Raw genomic sequence first — 21,781 nt, forward strand, 5'->3', positions numbered from 1 at the left:
TACTTCCATACTTCCATACTAGATACTGCATACTACATACTTCCATACTACATACTTCCATACTGCATACTGCATACTGAATACTTCCATACTACATACAGCATACTTCCATACTGCATACTTCCATACTGCATACTGCATACTGCATACTTCCATACTGCATACTGCATACTGCATACTTCCATACTGCATACTTCCATACTACATACTGCATACTTCCATACTGCATACTACATACTTCCATACTGCATACTTCCATACTGCATACTTCCATACTGCATACTTCCATACTGCATACTTCCATACTACATACTTCCATACTGCATACTTCCATACTGCATACTAGATACTGCATACTACATACTTCCATACTGCATACTTCCATACTGCATACTACATACTTCCATACTACATACTAGATACTACATACTTCCATACTACATACTTCCATACTCCATACTTCCATACTGCATACTGCATACTACATACTTCCATACTGCATACTACATACTTCCATACTACATACTAGATACTGCATACTTCCATACTGCATACTTCCATACTTCCATACTACATACTAGATACTGCATACTACATACTTCCATACTGCATACTGCATACTTCCATACTGCATACTTCCATACTACATACTGCATACTAGATACTGCATACTACATACTGCATACTTCCATACTACATACTAGATACTGCATACTACATACTTCCATACTGCATACTTCCATACTGCATACTACATACTTCCATACTTCCATACTACATACTAGATACTGCATACTACATACTGCATACTTCCATACTTCCATACTACATACTAGATACTGCATACTACATACTGCATACTTCCATACTACATACTTCCATACTACATACTTCCATTCTGCATACTTCCATACTGCATACTACATACTTCCATACTTCCATACTACATACTAGATACTGCATACTACATACTACATACTTCCATACTGCATACTTCCATACTACATACTAGATACTGCATACTACATACTGCATACTTCCATACTGCATACTTCCATACTACATACTTCCATACTGCATACTTCCATACTTCCATACTACATACTAGATACTGCATACTACATACTCCATACTTCCATACTGCATACTTCCATACTTCCATACTACATACTAGATACTGCATACTACATACTGCATACTTCCATACTACATACTGCATACTTCCATACTTCCATACTACATACTAGATACTGCATACTACATACTTCCATACTACATACTTCCATACTACATACTAGATACTGCATACTACATACTTCCATACTGCATACTTCCATACTACATACTTCCATACTCCATACTTCCATACTCCATACTTCCATACTACATACTAGATACTGCATACTCCATACTTCCATACTAGATACTGCATACTACATACTTCCATACTACATACTTCGATGATGATGATGATGATGATGATGATAGTAATTTATTTCAGACAAAACATTTCACCGGTCAGTGCAAAGCAAACACAAAGTACATAATAAATTATAAATAAATTTCTTGAAGACACATCACATCGGTGATTATGAGTCTGAAAAGGAGTATGATGAAGGATAACTTATATAATCATACCCCTTTTCCAGTCGTAATTTATCACATTATTTTCAGTTTCCAATATCCTTTCTGACAACATGAAATAATAATTATAGTTATATTTCCTCAGAGAGATGAAAGTACTACATACACACACATATACATATGTACACATACATATATACATCTTCACATATACACACATATACATACATACACCCATATACACACCCATCTGCTTATATACAGAAATAATACACAACTATTTACAGACCTATATACATTTACCCACACATGCACAGACCTGCACACACTTGCTGAAATCATACATAGAGTTTTAATTCCCAGCCAGGATCATCCCCCTTGTTCTTCCTTATACCTTTGAATAATAACCATTTTGAGGCCTTTCTTAAAATAGCTCATGCTTGGACTTTGCTTCAGCTCTTTGGAGAGTTTATTCCAGATCTTCACACCAACACCAGAAATGCACATTCTTTTCGTTGTTGTTCGAGCCTTCAAAGTTCTGAAGTTGAGGTTTTCTCTATAGTCATATCCCCCCACTATCAGAAAATCATTTTTGAATATTTTCTGGCAATGTTTTGTTTCTGACTTTATACATAATCTGTGCAGTTTGAAACTCTAGCAAATCAGTGAGTTTCAGTAAATAAGAATGGATGAATAGATTGTGGGTATGACAATAAAAATCGGCCTTGTGAACTAAACGAATGGCTCTTTTCTGTAATGTGCATAATGGTTGAAGTGACGTTCTGTAAGTGTTGCCCCAAACTTCCACACAGTAACTTAGATATGGTAAGATAAGTGAACAGTACAGAATATATAGGGCAGAGGAGTTTAGATATTTTCTAGGATTAGAAAGAACTGCAATACTTCTTACAAATTTAGATTGGACATATTTTATGAGGTTTCCAACAGATCTTATTTTGAATCAATACTCCCAAAAACCGGATTTCAGTCACTCTCTCCACAGTCATATTATCAATTTTTATTTGTAAATCACTCTTCTCTTTACACTTACCGAATAACATAAACTTGGTTTTATCTAAATTTAGCGACAGTTTGTTAATATTAAACCACTCTTTCAGTTTACATAACTCTAGATTCCTTTCAAGCAACAGCTGTCGTAAATTTTCACCCGTACCAAAGATGTTTGTGTCATCAGCAAATAATACAAAGTTAAGTCTCTTGGAGACCTTATATTTATATACAAAATAAACAATTTTGGCCCCAATACTGAGCCCTGGGGAACACCACAAACAATGTCCAAGCATGAGGATTGGAAATCACCCAACTGGACAAATTGTTGCCTATTGCTGAGATAACTTTTCATCCAATGCAACACTACTCCTCTTAGACCATAACCCTCAAGTTTTCTGAGTATGTCATGATCAATTGTATCAAATGCTTTTTTTAAATCAATAAATACCCCAACAGCATGTTTCTTTTTACCTAATGCACTGGTCACTTCTTCTATTAAATGCAGAACTGCCATCGCTGTGGATCTTTGTGGCCTAAATCCATACTGATTTTCAGTCAGTAGATGATGTTTACTAATAAATCTTTCTAATCTAACAACAAATTTTTTTTCCACAATTTTGGAAAACTGTGGAAGTAATGCAACAGGCCTGTAATTTGTGAAATCATGTCTATTCCCAGATTTATGTAGTGGGATGACTTTCGCAATTTTCATTTTTTGTGGAAATATTCCTGTTCGCATTGACAGGTTACAGATATATGTTAGCGGTTGAATAATTTCCACAATCACCTTCTTAATTATTATCATGTCGATGCCATCTTTTATTTTCACATTTATTTACTATATCTATGATCTCATTTTCCTCCACTGCTGTGAGAAGCATGGAATCTGGATTTCTAACTAATACATCATTTAGTATTTCATGTCCTGTGGGCTGCGGGATTTTCTCAGCCAGTTTAGGGCCCACACTTACAAAGTATTTATTAAGATTATGAACTATCTCTTCCATGTTATTTAAATGTTTATCTCCATTGTTTGTAAAGTGTTGTGGATAACTAACACTGTTTAAAATATTCCAGATACCTTTAATATTATTTTTATTTCTATCCAACTGTTTACTATAATAATCTTGTTTTGCTATTCTTAAGACAGCAGTTAATTTGTTCTTATATTTCTTGTATTTATTTTCTGCCCCAGTTGATCTAAGCCTTATGAAGTCTCTATATAACTTATTCTTTTTTTTACAGGCATTTTGCAATCCCTTTGTGATCCATGGAGTTTCAGAATATTTATTTGCAGAAATAAACTCTACATTCGGACAATTTTTCTCATATAATGATTTAAAAATATTCAGAAAATTATCACATGCTTTATCCATGTCATTTTCTTTCAATACTAACTCCCAGTTTTGTTTAGATAATTCATCTTTAAATGCATTTATGGATTTTTCCGTCCTTAATCTTTTAATAATTGGATTATTTTTAGTCTTAACTTTCATGTGGCAGATATCACAAACAACAAAAACAGGTAAATGATCACTGATGTCATGAACTAACAATCCACTTATTGTGTTGTCTATTAAATTTGTAAATATGTTATCTATTAATGTAGCTCTATTGGCTGTGATTCTGCTAGGTCTCGTAATTTGAGGGAAAAGGCTCAGACTACATGTAGTATTAATAAACTCTTCAGTCAATTTGTGATTGTTGACATTCAGCAGATCAATATTAAAGTCCCCACAAATAAAGGAGTTCTTTGAAGTTATAGCTGTATATGTTTTCTCAAACCATTCTGTGAAGAGGTTCATGTTAGAACCAGGAGCCCTATATATACAGCTAACAATTACATTTTTATTTTTTTCCATATATATTTCAACTGTTAAACACTCAAAATGATCTTTAACCACGTTAGTCATGTTTTCAATTAGCTTATATCTAAAGCTGCTGTCCACATATACAGCTACTCCTCCACCAATCTTTCCTTCTCTATTAATATAACTAAATTCATAACCATCTAATTCAAAATCGGCTCCCTTGTTAGAAGTAAGCCAGGTTTCAGAGAGAGTGATGACACTAAAAGGTTGTTTAAATTGGCTTAGACAGTCCTTGATGTGGTTAAAGTTCGCATATAAGCTTCTGCTGTTGAAATGTATTATGGAGAACTTATTGTCTGCATTAACTGTTATATTATATTGTTGAGTCGAGTAGTAGCAACAGTTATTCCCAACGTTATAGAAAAAGTTGTTTTCTGGGTCCAAATCCTTTTCCTTGTCTTGGCTCTTATATTCAGTTAGGTCAAAAGTTTTCAGTTCCAGGTAATCCGTGTTAATTAGAGGTGTTAATGTTGTGTCCATAGATGATGAGGACAACGTGTTGTTTAACTGAGACATGCTGATTGAGTGTCATGTGCAATCACCTGAGATCCCAGGTAAAACACTCCGTTGTACTTATCCAGTTCAGCGAGGTCCCGAACAACCAGAACCTTTGCCTCCTCTGGAGTTCCATTAAGTTTGACAAAAACCTTACAATTTGTTGTCCATGTTGATTGGATCTTTCCTTGAAACGAGCCTTTCTGGCGATATCAGCATTCTTCTTGGTCAAGCGCTCATTAATAAATACATCAGATCCTTTCAGCAATCTGCCTTGTTTTAACAGAGCAAACTTGTATTTCCTCTTTGTGAATCTCATGATGATGTCCAGCTCTATCCCCTTGTTCCGGAGGAAAGAAGCCAGCTGTTTCTCTGTGGAGTCAAGCACTCCAACCGATGGTTCCCCCACAGTACTAGGTGCAGCCACTGCGCTGGCATACGAACAGGGCTTAACTCTAAGTCCAGTGACGATCACATCATTTATCTTACTGTATTGTTCCAAATCGGCCACTCGGTTCTCCAATGCAGCGATCCGTTTATCCTTTTCCTCATTAAGAAGTCTCAACGACTTCACTTCTTTCACTAAGTCCAAAATGCTGTTTGGATGCAGCCGTATAGCTGTCACTTCCTCCGAGAGAAAATCCAGGGATTTCTTAATGTCATCAAGCTCCTCTGAAGCTTGAGTCTTTCTGGGTCCCATTCTCTTTCAATTTCACTTTTTATTTTATTTCTTTAGTCTCCAATGCAAATTCCCAGCCACTACTTACGAGTTAGCTTCCAGACTTCCACTGCTTACCGGCTTACAGTTAGCTTACAGTTAGCTTCCACCGCTTACCGGCTAGCTTCGGTTAGCTTCGGTTAGCCGTTAGCCCAACCGCCACCTTTCTTTTGTCGACACGGATGGTGTCCACGAACTTTCTGCGTTGTGTGGAACTCCACCGTAGATTAAGATCAGATTCTCAAAAAACACTTACTCCCACACACACATGGTGATGTATATGCATCAGTTTGGGAATGCAGGCTGGAATCTGTATCTATCTGCAGAGCTGGAGTGTTTCTGGGAGAGGAATTCCATACTGCATACTTCCATACTGCATACTTCCATACTGCATACTACATACTGCATACTACATACTGCATACTACATACTGCATACTACATACTGCATACTTCCGTACTGCATACTTCCGTACTGAATACTTCCGTACTGCATACTTCCGTACTGCATACTTCCGTACTGCATACTTCCGTACTGCATACTTCCGTACTGCATACTTCCGTACTGCATACTGCCGTACTGCATACTTCCGTACTGCATACTTCCGTACTGCATACTGCCGTACTGCATACTTCCGTACTGCATACTGCCGTACTGCATACTTCCGTACTGCATACTTCCGTACTGCATACTGCCGTACTGCATACTTCCGTACTGCATACTTCCGTACTGCATACTTCCGTACTGCATACTTCCGTACTGCATACTGCATACTGCATACTTCCGTACTGCATACTGCATACTTCCGTACTGCATACTGCATACTGCATACTTCCGTACTGCATACTTCCGTACTGCATACTGCCGTACTGCATACTTCCGTACTGCATACTGCTTACTGCATACTTCCGTACTGCATACTTCCATACTGCATACTGCATACTGCATACTTCCGTACTGCATACTGCCGTACTGCATACTTCCGTACTGCATACTTCCGTACTGCATACTGCATACTTCCGTACTGCATACTTCCGTACTGCATACTTCCGTACTGCATACTGCATACTTCCGTACTGCATACTTCCGTACTGCATACTTCCGTACTGCATACTTCCGTACTGCATACTGCATACTGCATACTTCCGTACTGCATACTTCCGTACTGCATACTGCATACTGCATACTTCCGTACTGCATACTTCCGTACTGCATACTTCCGTACTGCATACTGCATACTGCATACTTCCGTACTGCATACTGCTTACTGCATACTTCCGTACTGCATACTTCATACTTCCGTACTGCATACTGCTTACTGCATACTTCCGTACTGCATACTTCATACTGCCGTACTGCATACTGCATACTTCCGTACTGCATACTTCCATACTGCCGTACTGCATACTGCATACTTCCATACTGCATACTGCATACTGCCGTACTGCATACTTCCATACTGCATACTGCATACTTCCGTACTGCATACTGCATACTGCATACTTCCGTACTGCATACTGCATACTGCATACTTCCGTACTGCATACTGCATACTGCATACTTCCGTACTGCATACTTCCGTACTGCATACTGCATACTTCCGTACTGCATACTGCATACTTCCGTACTGCATACTTCCGTACTGCATACTTCCGTACTGCATACTTCCATACTGCATACTTCCATACTGCATACTGCATACTGCATACTTCCGTACTGCATACTGCATACTTCCGTACTGCATACTGCATACTGCATACTGCATACTTCCGTACTGCATACTGCATACTTCCGTACTGCATACTTCCGTACTGCATACTGCATACTTCCGTACTGCATACTTCCGTACTGCATACTTCCGTACTGCATACTGCATACTGCATACTTCCGTACTGCATACTTCCGTACTGCATACTGCATACTTCCGTACTGCATACTTCCGTACTGCATACTTCCGTACTGCATACTTCCGTACTGCATACTGCATACTTCCATACTGCATACTTCCATACTGCATACTGCATACTGCATACTTCCGTACTGCATACTGCATACTTCCGTACTGCATACTGCATACTTCCGTACTGCATACTGCATACTGCATACTTCCGTACTGCATACTGCATACTTCCGTACTGCATACTGCATACTGCATACTTCCGTACTGCATACTGCATACTGCATACTTCCGTACTGCATACTTCCGTACTGCATACTTCCGTACTGCATACTGCATACTTCCGTACTGCATACTTCCGTACTGCATACTTCCGTACTGCATACTTCCGTACTGCATACTGCATACTTCCATACTGCATACTTCCATACTGCATACTGCATACTGCATACTTCCGTACTGCATACTTCCGTACTGCATACTGCATACTTCCGTACTGCATACTTCCGTACTGCATACTGCATACTTCCGTACTGCATACTGCATACTTCCGTACTGCATACTTCCGTACTGCATACTTCCGTACTGCATACTTCCGTACTGCATACTTCCATACTGCATACTTCCGTACTACATACTGCTTACTGCATACTGCATACTTCCGTACTGCATACTGCATACTGCATACTTCCATACTGCATACTTCCGTACTGCATACTGCATACTTCCGTACTGCATACTGCATACTTCCGTACTACATACTGCCTACTTCCATACTGCATACTGCCTACTTCCATACTGCATACTCATTCGATCAGACAGTATGCAGAGCGTTTACCCACAATGCATTTGGCTCCTGCCCGAGCCGAAATCAGCCGGCCTGAAGCTGATTTCCCTTAAGCTCTAAACTCTGTAAACTTTAGCAACATTTGAAACATTTTCAGGAGAGAAAGTAGTCGTTTAGATCCCCAACGTGTTGAAAACCTGACAAAATACCGGCTGTTTACAATTTTGTTCCCACGAATTCGGCGCTACTAAAGCTAGCCGCAGTGAGCTAACGCACTTCCGGTTATTTTCACAAAATAAAATACCCGTTGCCTTTTATCATAGGGAAAGCCATTACCATACAATTGGTGCTTTTGTTTTGAAAACAGGAAGTGAACCTACCCTCGTTGTAGCTAGCTTGAAACTGCCGTTTTGACAGGAAATGACGATCGGCGACGTCACGTTACGTTACATCTTGGGTAGTTTGAGTACGAGTAGTAACCTCATGATGCATACCCAACATTTAGGAGAATCTAGTATGCATCCGGGAACTTCTCGCTTACTCAAACTCGCATACTAACTCAGAAAGTTAGTAGGAGAAGTAGGAGAAGTATGCGGTTTGGAACACAGCCCACCTGCAGAACCACCTCTGGCTCCTCCCACTACTTGTGATGCCACCACATATGAGCCAATCAGAGGCAGGAGGATGCAGGTGTCACATGTAATGATCTGAATGATGGTTACTGGCCGGCTCGTGGGGGGGCGGGGCTTTATGGGCGGGGCATCTGGTGCTCTGTTTTAACTTACGTAGCGGGAGTGGTGCGGCGGGAAGCGGGACGGGTGGTGTCCGTACAGGGCGGAGCAGTCTGGGGGCGGAGCCTGAGCCCGGAACACGCTGCACAGCATGGCCAGCGTCTGGATGTCACTGATCTGGCTGTAGTGGTCCAGCCTGCAGGGGGGACACAGACACCCAGATCAGAACCTCCCGGGTCAGAACCAAACTGTGACCGGAGGAAACCGATGAGCTCACAGCGTCTCCAGCAGACGCCGTCCAAACGGGTGTCGGGCCCACGGAGTCTCTACGTCCGGATCTGAATCTGGACTCAGGTCCTGACTGGTGGCTGCGGACGCCAGAGCCCAAACCTGCAGAGGGCGAGAACCGGGTCAGAGTTCTGAAAGCTGACCGGGTCAGAGGTCAACATGGAGGCGGGTCACAGGTCAACATGGAGGCGGGTCAGAGGTCAACATGGAGGCGGGTCACAGGTCAACATGGAGGCGGGTCAGAGGTCAACATGGAGGCGGGTCAGAGGTCAACATGGAGGCGGGTCAGAGGTCAACATGAAGACGGGTCAGAGGTCAACATGGAGGAGGGTCAGAGGTCAACATGGAGGCGGGTCAGAGGTCAACATGGAGGCGGGTCACAGGTCAACATGGAGACGGGTCAGAGGTCAACATGGAGGCGGGTCAGAGGTCAACATGGAGGCGGGTCAGAGGTCAACATGGAGACGGGTCAGAGGTCAACATGGAGACGGGTCACAGGTCAACATGGAGGAGGGTCAGAGGTCAACATGGAGGCGGGTCAGAGGTCAACATGGAGGCGGGTCACAGGTCAACATGGAGACGGGTCAGAGGTCAACATGGAGGCGGGTCAGAGGTCAACATGGAGGCGGGTCAGAGGTCAACATGGAGACGGGTCAGAGGTCAACATGGAGACGGGTCACAGGTCAACATGGAGGCGGGTCAGAGGTCAACATGGAGGCGGGTCAGAGGTCAACATGGAGGCGGGTCAGAGGTCAACATGGAGGCGGGTCACAGGTCAACATGGAGGCGGGTCAGAGGTCAACATGGAGGCGGGTCACAGGTCAACATGGAGGCGGGTCAGAGGTCAACATGGAGGCGGGTCAGAGGTCAACATGAAGGCGGGTCAGAGGTCAACATGAAGACGGGTCAGAGGTCAACATGGAGGAGGGTCAGAGGTCAACATGGAGGCGGGTCAGAGGTCAACATGGAGGCGGGTCACAGGTCAACATGGAGACGGGTCAGAGGTCAACATGGAGGCGGGTCAGAGGTCAACATGGAGGCGGGTCAGAGGTCAACATGGAGACGGGTCACAGGTCAACATGGAGGCGGGTCAGAGGTCAACATGGAGGCGGGTCAGAGGTCAACATGGAGACGGGTCACAGGTCAACATGGAGGCGGGTCAGAGGTCAACATGGAGACGGGTCACAGGTCAACATGGAGGCGGGTCACAGGTCAACATGGAGGCGGGTCAGAGGTCAACATGGAGACGGGTCACAGGTCAACATGGAGGCGGGTCAGAGGTCAACATGGAGGCGGGTCACAGGTCAACATGGAGGCGGGTCAGAGGTCAACATGGAGGCGGGTCAGAGGTCAACATGGAGGCGGGTCAGAGGTCAACATGGAGGCGGGTCAGAGGTCAACATGGAGGCGTGCCCACCTTGGCCACGTCTCGGCGTCCGGCTGTGAGCGCCACCGCCGCGTTCTTCTGACACGTGTCCTGGATGTCGTTCAGGTTGAGGCTGAAACAGGAAGGAGCAGTTGACATGATTTCAGGGGTTAGACAGACCCTAAAAACAGGAAACCCTTCAAAGTAAAGGTACAGAGTCTACGGTCAGGGGTACCTCAGGGCTCTGTTTTAGGCCCTCTGTTATTCTATACAAAATAAAAGCCTGTGAGCAACAGACCTTTACAAAATAAAATAAATAATAAAACCTGCGTTAATGCGTGATAAAATATTTATCGGCGTTAAATAATTAACAAGTTAACGTGATAATTACGAGTTGCCGCGATAATAAGGAGTTAACGTGATAATAAGGAGTTAACGCGATAATAACGAGTTAACGCGATAATGACGAGTTAACGAGTTAACGTGATAGTGATAATAATAAGTTAACGGGATAATAACGAGTAAACGTGATAATAACGAGTTAACGGGATAATAACAAGTTAACGCGATAATAACGAGTTAACGCGATAATAACAAGTTAACGCGGTAAAACGAGTTGACGTGATAATAACGAGTTGACGTGATAATAACGAGTTAACGTGATAGTGATAATAACGAGTTGACGTGATAATAACGAGTTAACGTGATAGTGATAATAACGAGTTGACGTGATAATAACGAGTTGACGTGATAATAACGAGTTAACGTGATAGTGATAATAACGAGTTGACGTGATAATAACGAGTTAACGTGATAGTGATAATAACGAGTTGACGTGATAATAACGAGTTGACGTGATAATAACGAGTTAACGGGATAGTGATAATAACGAGTTAACGTGATAATAAGGAGTTAACGCGATAATAAGGAGTTGACGCGATAATAAGGAGTTGACGCGATAATAAGGAGTTAACGGGATAATAAGGAGTTAACGGGATAATAAGGAGTTAACGTGATGACAAGGAGTTAACGCGATAATAACGAGTAAACGCGATAATAACGAGTTAACGTGATAGTGATAATAACGAGTTGACGTGATAATAACGAGTTAACGTGATAGTGATAATAACGAGTTGACGTGATAATAACGAGTTGACGTGATAATAACGAGTTAACGGGATAGTGATAATAACGAGTTAACGTGATAATAAGGAGTTAACGCGATAATAAGGAGTTGACGCGATAATAACGAGTTAACGTGATAATAAGGAGTTAACGCGATAATAACGAGTTGACGCGATAATAACGAGTTGACGCGATAATAACGAGTTAACGTGATAATAAGGAGTTAACGTGATGACAAGGAGTTAACGCGATAATAACGAGTAAACGCGATAATAACGAGTTAACGCGATAATAAGGAGTTAACGTGATAATAAGGAGTTAACGTGATGACAAGGAGTTAACGCGATAATAACGAGTAAACGCGATAATAACGAGTTAACGCGATAATAAGGAGTTGACGCGATAATAAGGAGTTGACGCGATAATAAGGAGTTAACGGGATAATAAGGAGTTAACGCGATAATAACGAGGTAACGCGACAATAATCAGTTAACGTGATAATAAGGAGTTAACGTGATGATAAGGAGTTAACGCGATAATAACGAGTAAACGCGATAATAACGAGTTAACGCGATAATAACTAGTTAACGCGATAATAAGGAGTTGACGCGATAATAAGGAGTTAACGGGATAATAAGGAGTTAACGCGATAATAAGGAGTTAACGTGATAATAAGGAGTTAACGTGATGATAAGGAGTTAACGCGATAATCAGGAGTTAACGGGATAATAAGGAGTTAACGCGATAATAACGAGTTGACGCGACAATAAGGAGTTAACGTGATGATAAGGAGTTAACGCGATAATAACGAGTTGACGCGATAATAACGAGTTAACGCGACAATAAGGAGTTAACGTGATGATAAGGAGTTAACGTGATAATAACGAGTTGACGCGATAATAAGGAGTTAACGCGATAATAACGAGTTGACGCGATAATAAGGAGTTAACGGGATAATAAGGAGTTAACGCGATAATAACGAGTTGACGCGATAATAAGGAGTTAACGTGATGATAAGGAGTTAACGTGATGATAAGGAGTTAACGTGATGATAAGGAGTTAACGTGATGATAAGGAGTTAACGCGATAATAACGAGTAAACGCGATAATAAGGAGTTAACGTGATAATAAGGAGTTAACGTGATGATAAGGAGTTAACGTGATGATAAGGAGTTAACGTGATAATAAGGAGTTAACGGGATAATAAGGAGTTAACGCGATAATAACGAGTAAACGCGATAATAAGGAGTTAACGTGATAATAAGGAGTTAACGTGATGATAAGGAGTTAACGTGATGATAAGGAGTTAACGTGATAATAAGGAGTTAACGTGATAATAACGAGTAAACGCGATAATAACGAGTTAACGCGATAATAACGAGTTAACGCGATAATAACGAGTTAACGCGATAATAAGGAGTTAACGCGATAATAAGGAGTTAACGCGATAATAACGAGTAAACGCGATAATAACGAGTTAACGCGATAATAACGAGTTAACGCGATAATAACGAGTTAACGCGATAATAAGGAGTTAACGCGATAATAAGGAGTTAACGGGATCATAACGAGTTAACGCGATAATAACGAGTTAACGCGATAATAACGAGTTAACGCGATAATAACGAGTTAACGGGATAATAACGAGTTAACGCGATAATAAGGAGTTAACGTGATAATAACGAGTCAACGCGATAATAAGGAGTTAACGCGATAATAAGGAGTTAACGTGATAATAACGAGTTAACGTGATAATAAGGAGTTAACGTGATAATAACGAGTTAACGTGATAATAAGAAGTTAACGGGATAATAAGGAGTTAACGTGATAATAACGAGTTAACGTGATAATAAGGAGTTAACGTGATAATAACGAGTTAACGTGATAATAAGAAGTTAACGGAATAGTGATAATAAGGAGTTAACGTTATAATAATGAGTTAACGTGATAATAACGAGTAAACGCGATAATAAGGAGTTAACGTGATAATAAGGAGTTAACGTGATGATAAGGAGTTAACGTGATGATAAGGAGTTAACGTGATAATAAGGAGTTAACGTGATGATAAGGAGTTAACGCGATAATAACGAGTAAACGCGATAATAACGAGTTAACGCGATAATAACGAGTTAACGCGATAATAACGAGTTAACGTGATAATAATGAGTTTACGCGATAATAAGGAGTTAACGGGATAATAACGAGTTAACGCGATAATAACGAGTTAACGCGATAATAACGAGTTAACGGGATAATAACGAGTTAACGCGATAATAACGAGTTAACGCGATAATAAGGAGTTAACGTGATAATAACGAGTCAACGCGATAATAAGGAGTTAACGCGATAATAAGGAGTTAACGTGATAATAACGAGTTAACGTGATAATAAGGAGTTAACGTGATAATAACGAGTTAACGTGATAATAAGAAGTTAACGGGATAATAAGGAGTTAACGTGATAATAACGAGTTAACGTGATAATAAGGAGTTAACGTGATAATAACGAGTTAACGTGATAATAAGAAGTTAACGGAATAGTGATAATAAGGAGTTAACGTTATAATAATGAGTTAACGTGATAATAAGGAGTTAACGTGATAATAAGGAGTTAACGTGATAATAAGAAGTTAACGTGATAATAAGGAGTTAACGTGATAATAACGAGTTAACGTGATAATAAGAAGTTAACGGGATAATAAGGAGTTAACGTGATAATAACGAGTTAACGTGATAATAAGAAGTTAACGGGATAATAAGGAGTTAACGTGATAATAACGAGTTATCGGATAATAACGAGTTAACTCGCCCAGCCCTGGTGGTAACTAAGCTCCATCACCAGGACACCTGCAGGTGAAACCTGAGCTGCACCTTTAACTCTCAAACAGCTGATCAGGACCTGTTAAAGCAGGGATATGTGTTAAAGGTTGTGTGTCTGTGTCGGTGTGCCTCACATGTAGCTCTCTCCCAGGGTTTTGTGGACCGGCAGCAGGCAGGAGATCTCCTGGATGATCACCTTCCCCGCCAGCTTGATGGGACGGCTGCCGTAGTCCACGCCTTCCCGCTTCGTCTTAAAGCGGCGGGATTTCTGACGGACACAGAGACGGGAGGGAGGAGACAGCCGGCCCAGTAAAGACAGATGATTAACCGCCAACTGATTAACCGCCAACTGATTAACCGCGGTCCGGACCGGCAGAATCTGTTCACAGAGCGGGTCAGAGACTGTGCTCAGCTCAGACTGTGGTGGTCACACATCAGAAGTTCTGGTTCTGACGTGTCCGGCAGCTGAACCCTCGCTGCGACCCGACTCTCCCTGTGAACAGTTTCCATCTCATTCACAAACTCACATGGAGCCCGAACAGCCAAATTACTCCGAACGGTTCCAGGTTCTGAGCTGCGGATGGACAGAACTCAGCCGCAGCTCAGAGGTTAGTGGACATTAAAGCCGGCGGCAGAGCGGGGCGGCAGGCGGCGGTTACTGCGGCGCCGTTAGAACGAGCACTTATGTGTTCAGAATGTTTCATTCAGGGGAAAACGATGCAGGTGTGATGCGTGTCATGTGATGCGTGTCATGTGATGCCGTCTGATCCCCTTCAGCAGTTCGGTGCTGAAAGTTAACGGACCGAACACGGCGCTGACCCTCCTCACTTCCTCAACATCTGTGCTGCATCTGGAGGGAACCCTGGGACAGTTTGGACCTCTGAACCGACTGGAAAAGAACCCGTGTGGACGGGACGCTGCGCCGGCCGGGTGTTACCCCAGAGCAGCTGCACCCGGACGCTGGCGTTGGATTCAGAACACATAGATCAGGTGATGCTGTTAGTGAAAGCAGCAGCCAATCAGAGACATGCAGAATGAGGAGGCGGAGCCACGGATGGAGGACAGAGCTCAGTACCGGCCAGTCATGGAGGGTTTGGACAGACCAGCGGCGGGAGGCGGATATTGGGGACTTCTGATTGGATGAGGGTGGGAAGGAGGCGTGGCCAACAGCAAGATGGGAGATGGGATTGGACAGAGAAAAAACAACACACAAAAAAAGAAAACAAACAGAAGCCGATCAGGAAGGTGGAGCAGAGTGAGAGGTGGAGCACAGAAAGGTTATCTTGGTAACCATGGTTACCTTTCATTTGGTTGGTCACATCAACAATGTGAGTGATGGAAGCAGCCATGTTAGCAGCAGCGTGCACGGAGCTGCTGACATGAGTGATGGTTCAGTCCATCCACGTGCACACACACACACCCCGGGGTCATGTGATCAGGCCTGAGGTCATGTGATCGGGGCCGAGGTCATGTGATCAGGGCCCGAGGTCATGTGATCAGGGCCCGAGGTCATGTGATCGGGGCCGAGGTCATGTGATCAGGGCCCGAGGTCATGTGATCGGGGCCGAGGTCATGTGATCAGGGCCCGAGGTCATGTGATCAGGGCCCGAGGTCATGTGATCGGGGCCGAGGTCATGTGATCAGGGCCCGAGGTCATGTGATCAGGCCTGAGGTCATGTGATCGGGGCCCGAGGTCATGTGATCGGGGCCAGAGGTCATGTGATCGGGGCCCGAGGTCATGTGATCGGGGCCCGAGGTCATGTGATCGGGGCCCGAGGTCATGTGATCGGGGCCAGAGGTCATGTGATCGGGGCCGAGGTCATGTGATCGGGGCCCGAGGTCATGTGATCGGGGCAGAGGTCATGTGATCGGGGCCTGAGGTCATGTGATCAGGCCTGAGGTCATGTGATCGAGGCCCGAGGTCATGTGATCGAGGCCCGAGGTCATGTGATCGAGGCCCGAGGTCATGTGATCGAGGCCCGAGGTCATGTGATCGGGGCCAGAGGTCATGTGATCGGGGCCCGAGGTCATGTGATCGAGGCCCGAGGTCATGTGATCGGGGCCCGAGGTCATGTGATCGGGGCCCGAGGTCATGTGATCGGGGCCCGAGGTCATGTGATCGGGGCCAGAGGTCATGTGATCGGGGCCAGAGGTCATGTGATCGGGGCCCGAGGTCATGTGATCGTGGCCCGAGGTCATGTGATCGAGGCCCGAGGTCATGTGATCGGGGCCCGAGGTCATGTGATCGGGGCCCGAGGTCATGTGATTGTGGCCCGAGGTCATGTGATTGAGGCCAGAGGTCATGTGATCGGGGCCAGAGGTCATGTGATCGGGGCCCGAGGTCATGTGATCGGGGCCCGAGGTCATGTGATCGGGGCCAGAGGTCATGTGATCGGGGCCAGAGGTCATGTGATCGGGGCCCGAGGACTTTGTTAAAAAGTGGAGGTGTGCACGAGGAGCAGCATGAAGACAGACATTACTGAGGATGAGGAGGCTCAATGTGAGCTCCATCAGGGGGCCGAACCAGCAACCTTCCCATTGGTTCACAAACAGTCCAAGCTCAGAGTTTTTTGGACTTTCTGGTTCCAGTTCCAGGTCTGCAGACGGTCTTTGGACTGGAGAAGGAAACCAGAACCCGGCAGCTGCTTCTCAGCTGGGATGGGTCCGTTTCATCGGGAGCCAACGGATCAATGAGCTGATCAATGTGTGTGAGTGTGTCTCACCCTCTCTTTGTAGTAGAAGGAGGAGATGGAGACGGTGTCTTTGTCTGAGCGGGTCGGGCTGCCGCTGTACAGCCGCAGGGTGCTCTGGGACTCTGAACGCATCTTCATCGGAGTCAGGACGCCGCTGTGATAGGCTGAGAGAGCCGACAGGGACCTGCACACACGTGCACACGCACACGCACACACACACATCCAGTTTAAGGACCCTAACCGTAAGGACCGTGTAAGGACCCTAACCGTAAGGACCGTGTAAGGACCCTAACCGTAAGGACCCTAACCCTAAGGGCCATGTAAGGACCCTAACCCTAAGGACCGTGTAAGGACCCTAACCCTAAGGACCGTGTAAGGACCCTAACCCTAAGGACCCTAACCCTAACGACCGTGTAAGGACCCTAACCCTAAGGACCGTGTAAGGACCCTAACCCTAAGGACCCTAACCCTAAGGACCGTGTAAGGACCCTAACCCTAAGGACCGTGTAAGGACCCTAACCCTAAGGACCCTAACCCTAAGGACCGTGTAAGGACCCTAACCCTAAGGACCGTGTAAGGACCCTAACCCTAAGGGCCGTGTAAGGACCCAAACCCTAACGACCGTGTAAGGACCCTAACCCTAAGGACCCTAACCCTAACGACCGTGTAAGGACCCTAACCCTAAGGACCGTGTAAGGACCCTAACCGTAAGGACCCTAACCCTAAGGGCCGTGTAAGGACCCTAACCGTAAGGACCCTAACCCTAAGGGCCGTGTAAGGACCGTGTAAGGACCCTAACCCTAAGGACAGTGTAAGGACCGTGTAAGGACCCTAACCCTAAGGACAGTGTAAGGACCGTGTAAGGACCCTAACCCTAAGGACCGTGTAAGGACCGTGTAAGGACCCTAACCCTAAGGACCGTGTAAGGACCCTAACCCAAAGGACCGTGTAAGGACCCTAACCCTAAGGACCGTGTAAGGACCCTAACCCTAAGGACCGTGTAAGGACCCTAACCCTAAGGACCGTGTAAGGACCCTAACCCTAAGGACCGTGTAAGGACCGTGTAAGGACCCTAACCCTAAGGACCGTGTAAGGACCCTAACCCTAAGGACCGCGTAAGGACCCTAACCCAAAGGACCGTGTAAGGACCCTAACCCTAAGGACCGTGTAAGGACCCTAACCCTAAGGACCGCGTAAGGACCCTAACCCTAAGGACCGCGTAAGGACCCTAACCCAAAGGACCGTGTAAGGACCCTAACCCTAAGGACCGTGTAAGGACCGTGTAAGGACCCTAACCCTAAGGACCGTGTAAGGAACCCTAACCCTAAGGACCTTGTAAGGACCCTAACCCTAACGACCGTGTAAGGACCCTAACCCTAAGGACCGTGTAAGGACCCTAACCCTAAGGACCCTAACCCTAAGGGCCGTGTAAGGACCCAAACCCTAACGACCGTGTAAGGACCCTAACCCTAAGGACCCTAACCCTAACGACCGTGTAAGGACCCTAACCCTAAGGACCGTGTAAGGACCCTAACCGTAAGGACCCTAACCCTAAGGGCCGTGTAAGGACCCTAACCGTAAGGACCCTAACCCTAAGGGCCGTGTAAGGACCGTAACCCTAAGGACAGTGTAAGGACCGTGTAAGGACCCTAACCCTAAGGACAGTGTAAGGACCGTGTAAGGACCCTAACCCTAAGGACAGTGTAAGGACCGTGTAAGGACCCTAACCCTAAGGGCCGTGTAAGGACCGTGTAAGGACCCTAACCCTAAGGACCGTGTAAGGACCGTGTAAGGACCCTAACCCTAAGGACCGCGTAAGGACCCTAACCCAAAGGACCGTGTAAGGACCCTAACCCTAAGGACCGTGTAAGGACCGTGTAAGGACCCTAACCCTAAGGACCGTGTAAGGACCGTGTAAGGACCCTAACCCTAAGGACCGCGTAAGGACCGTGTAAGGACCCTAACCCTAACGACCGTGTAAGGAACCCTAACCCTAAGGACCGTGTTAGGACCCTAACCCTAAGGACCGTGTAAGGACCCTAACCCTAAGGACCGTGTAAGGACCCTAACCCTAACAACCGTCTAAGGAGCCCTAACCCTAAGGACCGTGTAAGGACCCTAACCCTAACGACCGTGTAAGGACCGTGTAAGGACCCTAACCCTAACGACCGTGTAAGGACCCTAACCCTAAGGTACGTGTAAGGACCCTAACCCTAACGACCGTGTAAGGACCCTAACCCAAAGGACCGTGTAAGCACCCTAACCCTAAGGACCGTGTAAGGACCCTAACCCTAAGGACCGTGTAAGCACCCTAACCCTAAGGACCGTGTAAGGACCCTAACCCTAAGGACCCTAACCCTAAGGTACGTGTAAGGACCCTAACCCTAAGGACCGTGTAAGGACCCTAACCCTAAGGTACGTGTAAGGACCCTAACCCTAAGGACCGTGTTAGGAGAACTCTCCTATGATCGGCTGAAGGCTTCCCTGACATCATGGCATGTGACCCTTCAGGTCTCCTCTGGTTGGTACCCAACATGTTACAGACGGGCTGAAGGTGAAGGTGTGGCTGAAGGTGAGGTCTTACCTGGGGGTGGGTTCTGTGGGCGGGGCGGAGCGGTGCATGGTGGTTGGCCGGGTGAAGTAAACCAGGCAGCTGGTGCCACAGAAACGAGCGCCCGATGTCCGCGGGAACGGGATGTTGGCATCCTGAAAGACAAAAACAACAACAAGAGGGTGTTTGTTTATTTTCTTTGGAGTAAACATGTTGATGATGAAGAGCAGAAGCCTCCTCTTCCTCAGTGATGTTACCTGATAGGAGCCGTAGGTGTTGGTGACCCGAGGGAACGCCGGAGTGGACAGGATGTAGGGACCGGACGCCGGACTGTCCTCCTGCGTCTGACAAGGAACACACTGACATCATTAGACTCCGCCCCCTGCAGGTTCATTACTGCTGAAATGTCACATCTATCCTCAGAGAGAGGGGGAGGAGCTAAAGGGAGGAGCCAATGAGGGGAGGAGCTAAAGAGGGGAGAAGATAAAGAGGGGAGGAGCTAAATAGGGGAGGGGCCAATGAGGGGAGGAGCTAAAGAGGGGAGAAGATAAAGAGGGGAGGAGCTAAATAGGGGAGGGGCCAATGAGGGGAGGAACCAATGAGGGGAGGAGCTAAAGAGGGGAGGGGCCAATGAGGGGAGGAGCTAAAGAGGGGAGGAGCCAATGAGGGGAGCAGCTAAATAGGGGAGGGGCCAATGAGGGGAGGAACCAATGAGGGGAGGAGCTAAAGAGGGGAGGAGCCAATGAGGGGAGGAGCTAAAGAGGGGAGAAGCTAAAGAGGGGAGGAGCTAAAGAGGGGAGGGGCCAATGAGGGGAGGAGTTAGGACAGGATGAACCAGCACAGTTTCTTTCAGACCAGCTTTGGATGGTTCAGACCTGGGGTCACCTGGGGTCACCTGGGGTTCTGGTTCTGGTTTCAGGGTCTCACCATATCGGACTCCAGGCAGGACACGAGCTGTCGGACACACGGCTCCAGGCAGTTCTGGTTCCTCTTCACCTTCTGCAGAGACGTGTCTCTGAGGATCTGAGCAGACAGGAGGACGTGTTTTAATCTGAGTCAGCGCCAGCTGATGTCAACATGGTCCGATCTACGAGCCAATCAGGGCCCAGCTGAGCTCCAGCGGCGGCGTGTATCCACAGTGTGCGGCGGCGGGGAGTCTCGTACCTTCTGGATCTTGGTCTTCATGGCGGAGGGGATGGTTGTCGGGGAGACGAACTGGAAGGTGGGCGCGGCGTTGTTGGGGTACTGAGCGGGAAACTTGACCACCAGGTGAACCTGATGAATGCCGAAGTGAGCCGACACCACGCAGCTGCGGTTCATCGCGTCCATCTGAGGACACAGAGTTCAGTTTCATCTGGGGACACAGAGTTCAGTTTCATCTGGGGACACAGAGTTCAGTTTAATCTGGGGACACAGAGTTCAGTTTCATCTGAGGATAAAGAGTTCAGTTTCATCTGAGGATAAAGAGTTCAGTTTCATCTGGGGACACAGAGTTCAGTTTCATCTGAGGATAAAGAGTTCAGTTTCATCTGAGGATAAAGAGTTCAGTTTCATCTGGGGACACAGAGTTCAGTTTCATCTGAGGATAAAGAGTTCAGTTTCATCTGGGGACACAGAGTTCAGTTTCATCTGAGGATAAAGAGTTCAGTTTCATCTGGGGACACAGAGTTCAGTTTCATCTGGGGACACAGAGTTCAGTTTCATCTGGGGACACAGAATTCAGTTTCATCTGGGGACACAGAGTTCAGTTTCATCTGGGGACACAGAGTTCAGTTTCATCTGGGGACACAGAGTTCAGTTTCATCTGAGGACACAGAATTCAGTTTCATATGGAACCTCCACCTG

At 45.5% G+C, this 21,781-nt stretch overlaps 1 protein-coding gene across 2 annotated transcripts in view; it reads right to left on the reverse strand.

Moving 5' to 3' along the window:
* wdr59 (WD repeat domain 59) overlaps window positions 1-21,781 on the reverse strand; it is a 57,008-nt gene that overhangs the window by 21,367 nt on the left and 13,860 nt on the right. Inside the window, exons 14-23 of one of the 2 annotated variants that reach the window (XM_075468855.1) lie at window positions 21,101-21,265; window positions 20,864-20,959; window positions 20,194-20,280; window positions 19,970-20,091; window positions 17,416-17,569; window positions 15,768-15,824; window positions 14,827-14,960; window positions 10,800-10,881; window positions 9,372-9,484; window positions 9,149-9,290 (exon numbers count right to left, since the gene is read on the reverse strand). In XM_075468855.1, coding sequence (XP_075324970.1) covers window positions 9,149-9,290; window positions 9,372-9,484; window positions 10,800-10,881; window positions 14,827-14,960; window positions 15,768-15,824; window positions 17,416-17,569; window positions 19,970-20,091; window positions 20,194-20,280; window positions 20,864-20,959; window positions 21,101-21,265 — 1,152 coding nt within the window. The remainder of the gene's footprint in view (window positions 1-9,148; window positions 9,291-9,371; window positions 9,485-10,799; window positions 10,882-14,826; window positions 14,961-15,767; window positions 15,825-17,415; window positions 17,570-19,969; window positions 20,092-20,193; window positions 20,281-20,863; window positions 20,960-21,100; window positions 21,266-21,781) is intronic. The other variant, XM_075468861.1, reaches the window with a different exon arrangement.

Source organism: Odontesthes bonariensis, chromosome 1 (assembly GCF_027942865.1).
Source record: "Odontesthes bonariensis isolate fOdoBon6 chromosome 1, fOdoBon6.hap1, whole genome shotgun sequence".
NCBI lineage: Eukaryota > Metazoa > Chordata > Actinopteri > Atheriniformes > Atherinopsidae > Odontesthes > Odontesthes bonariensis.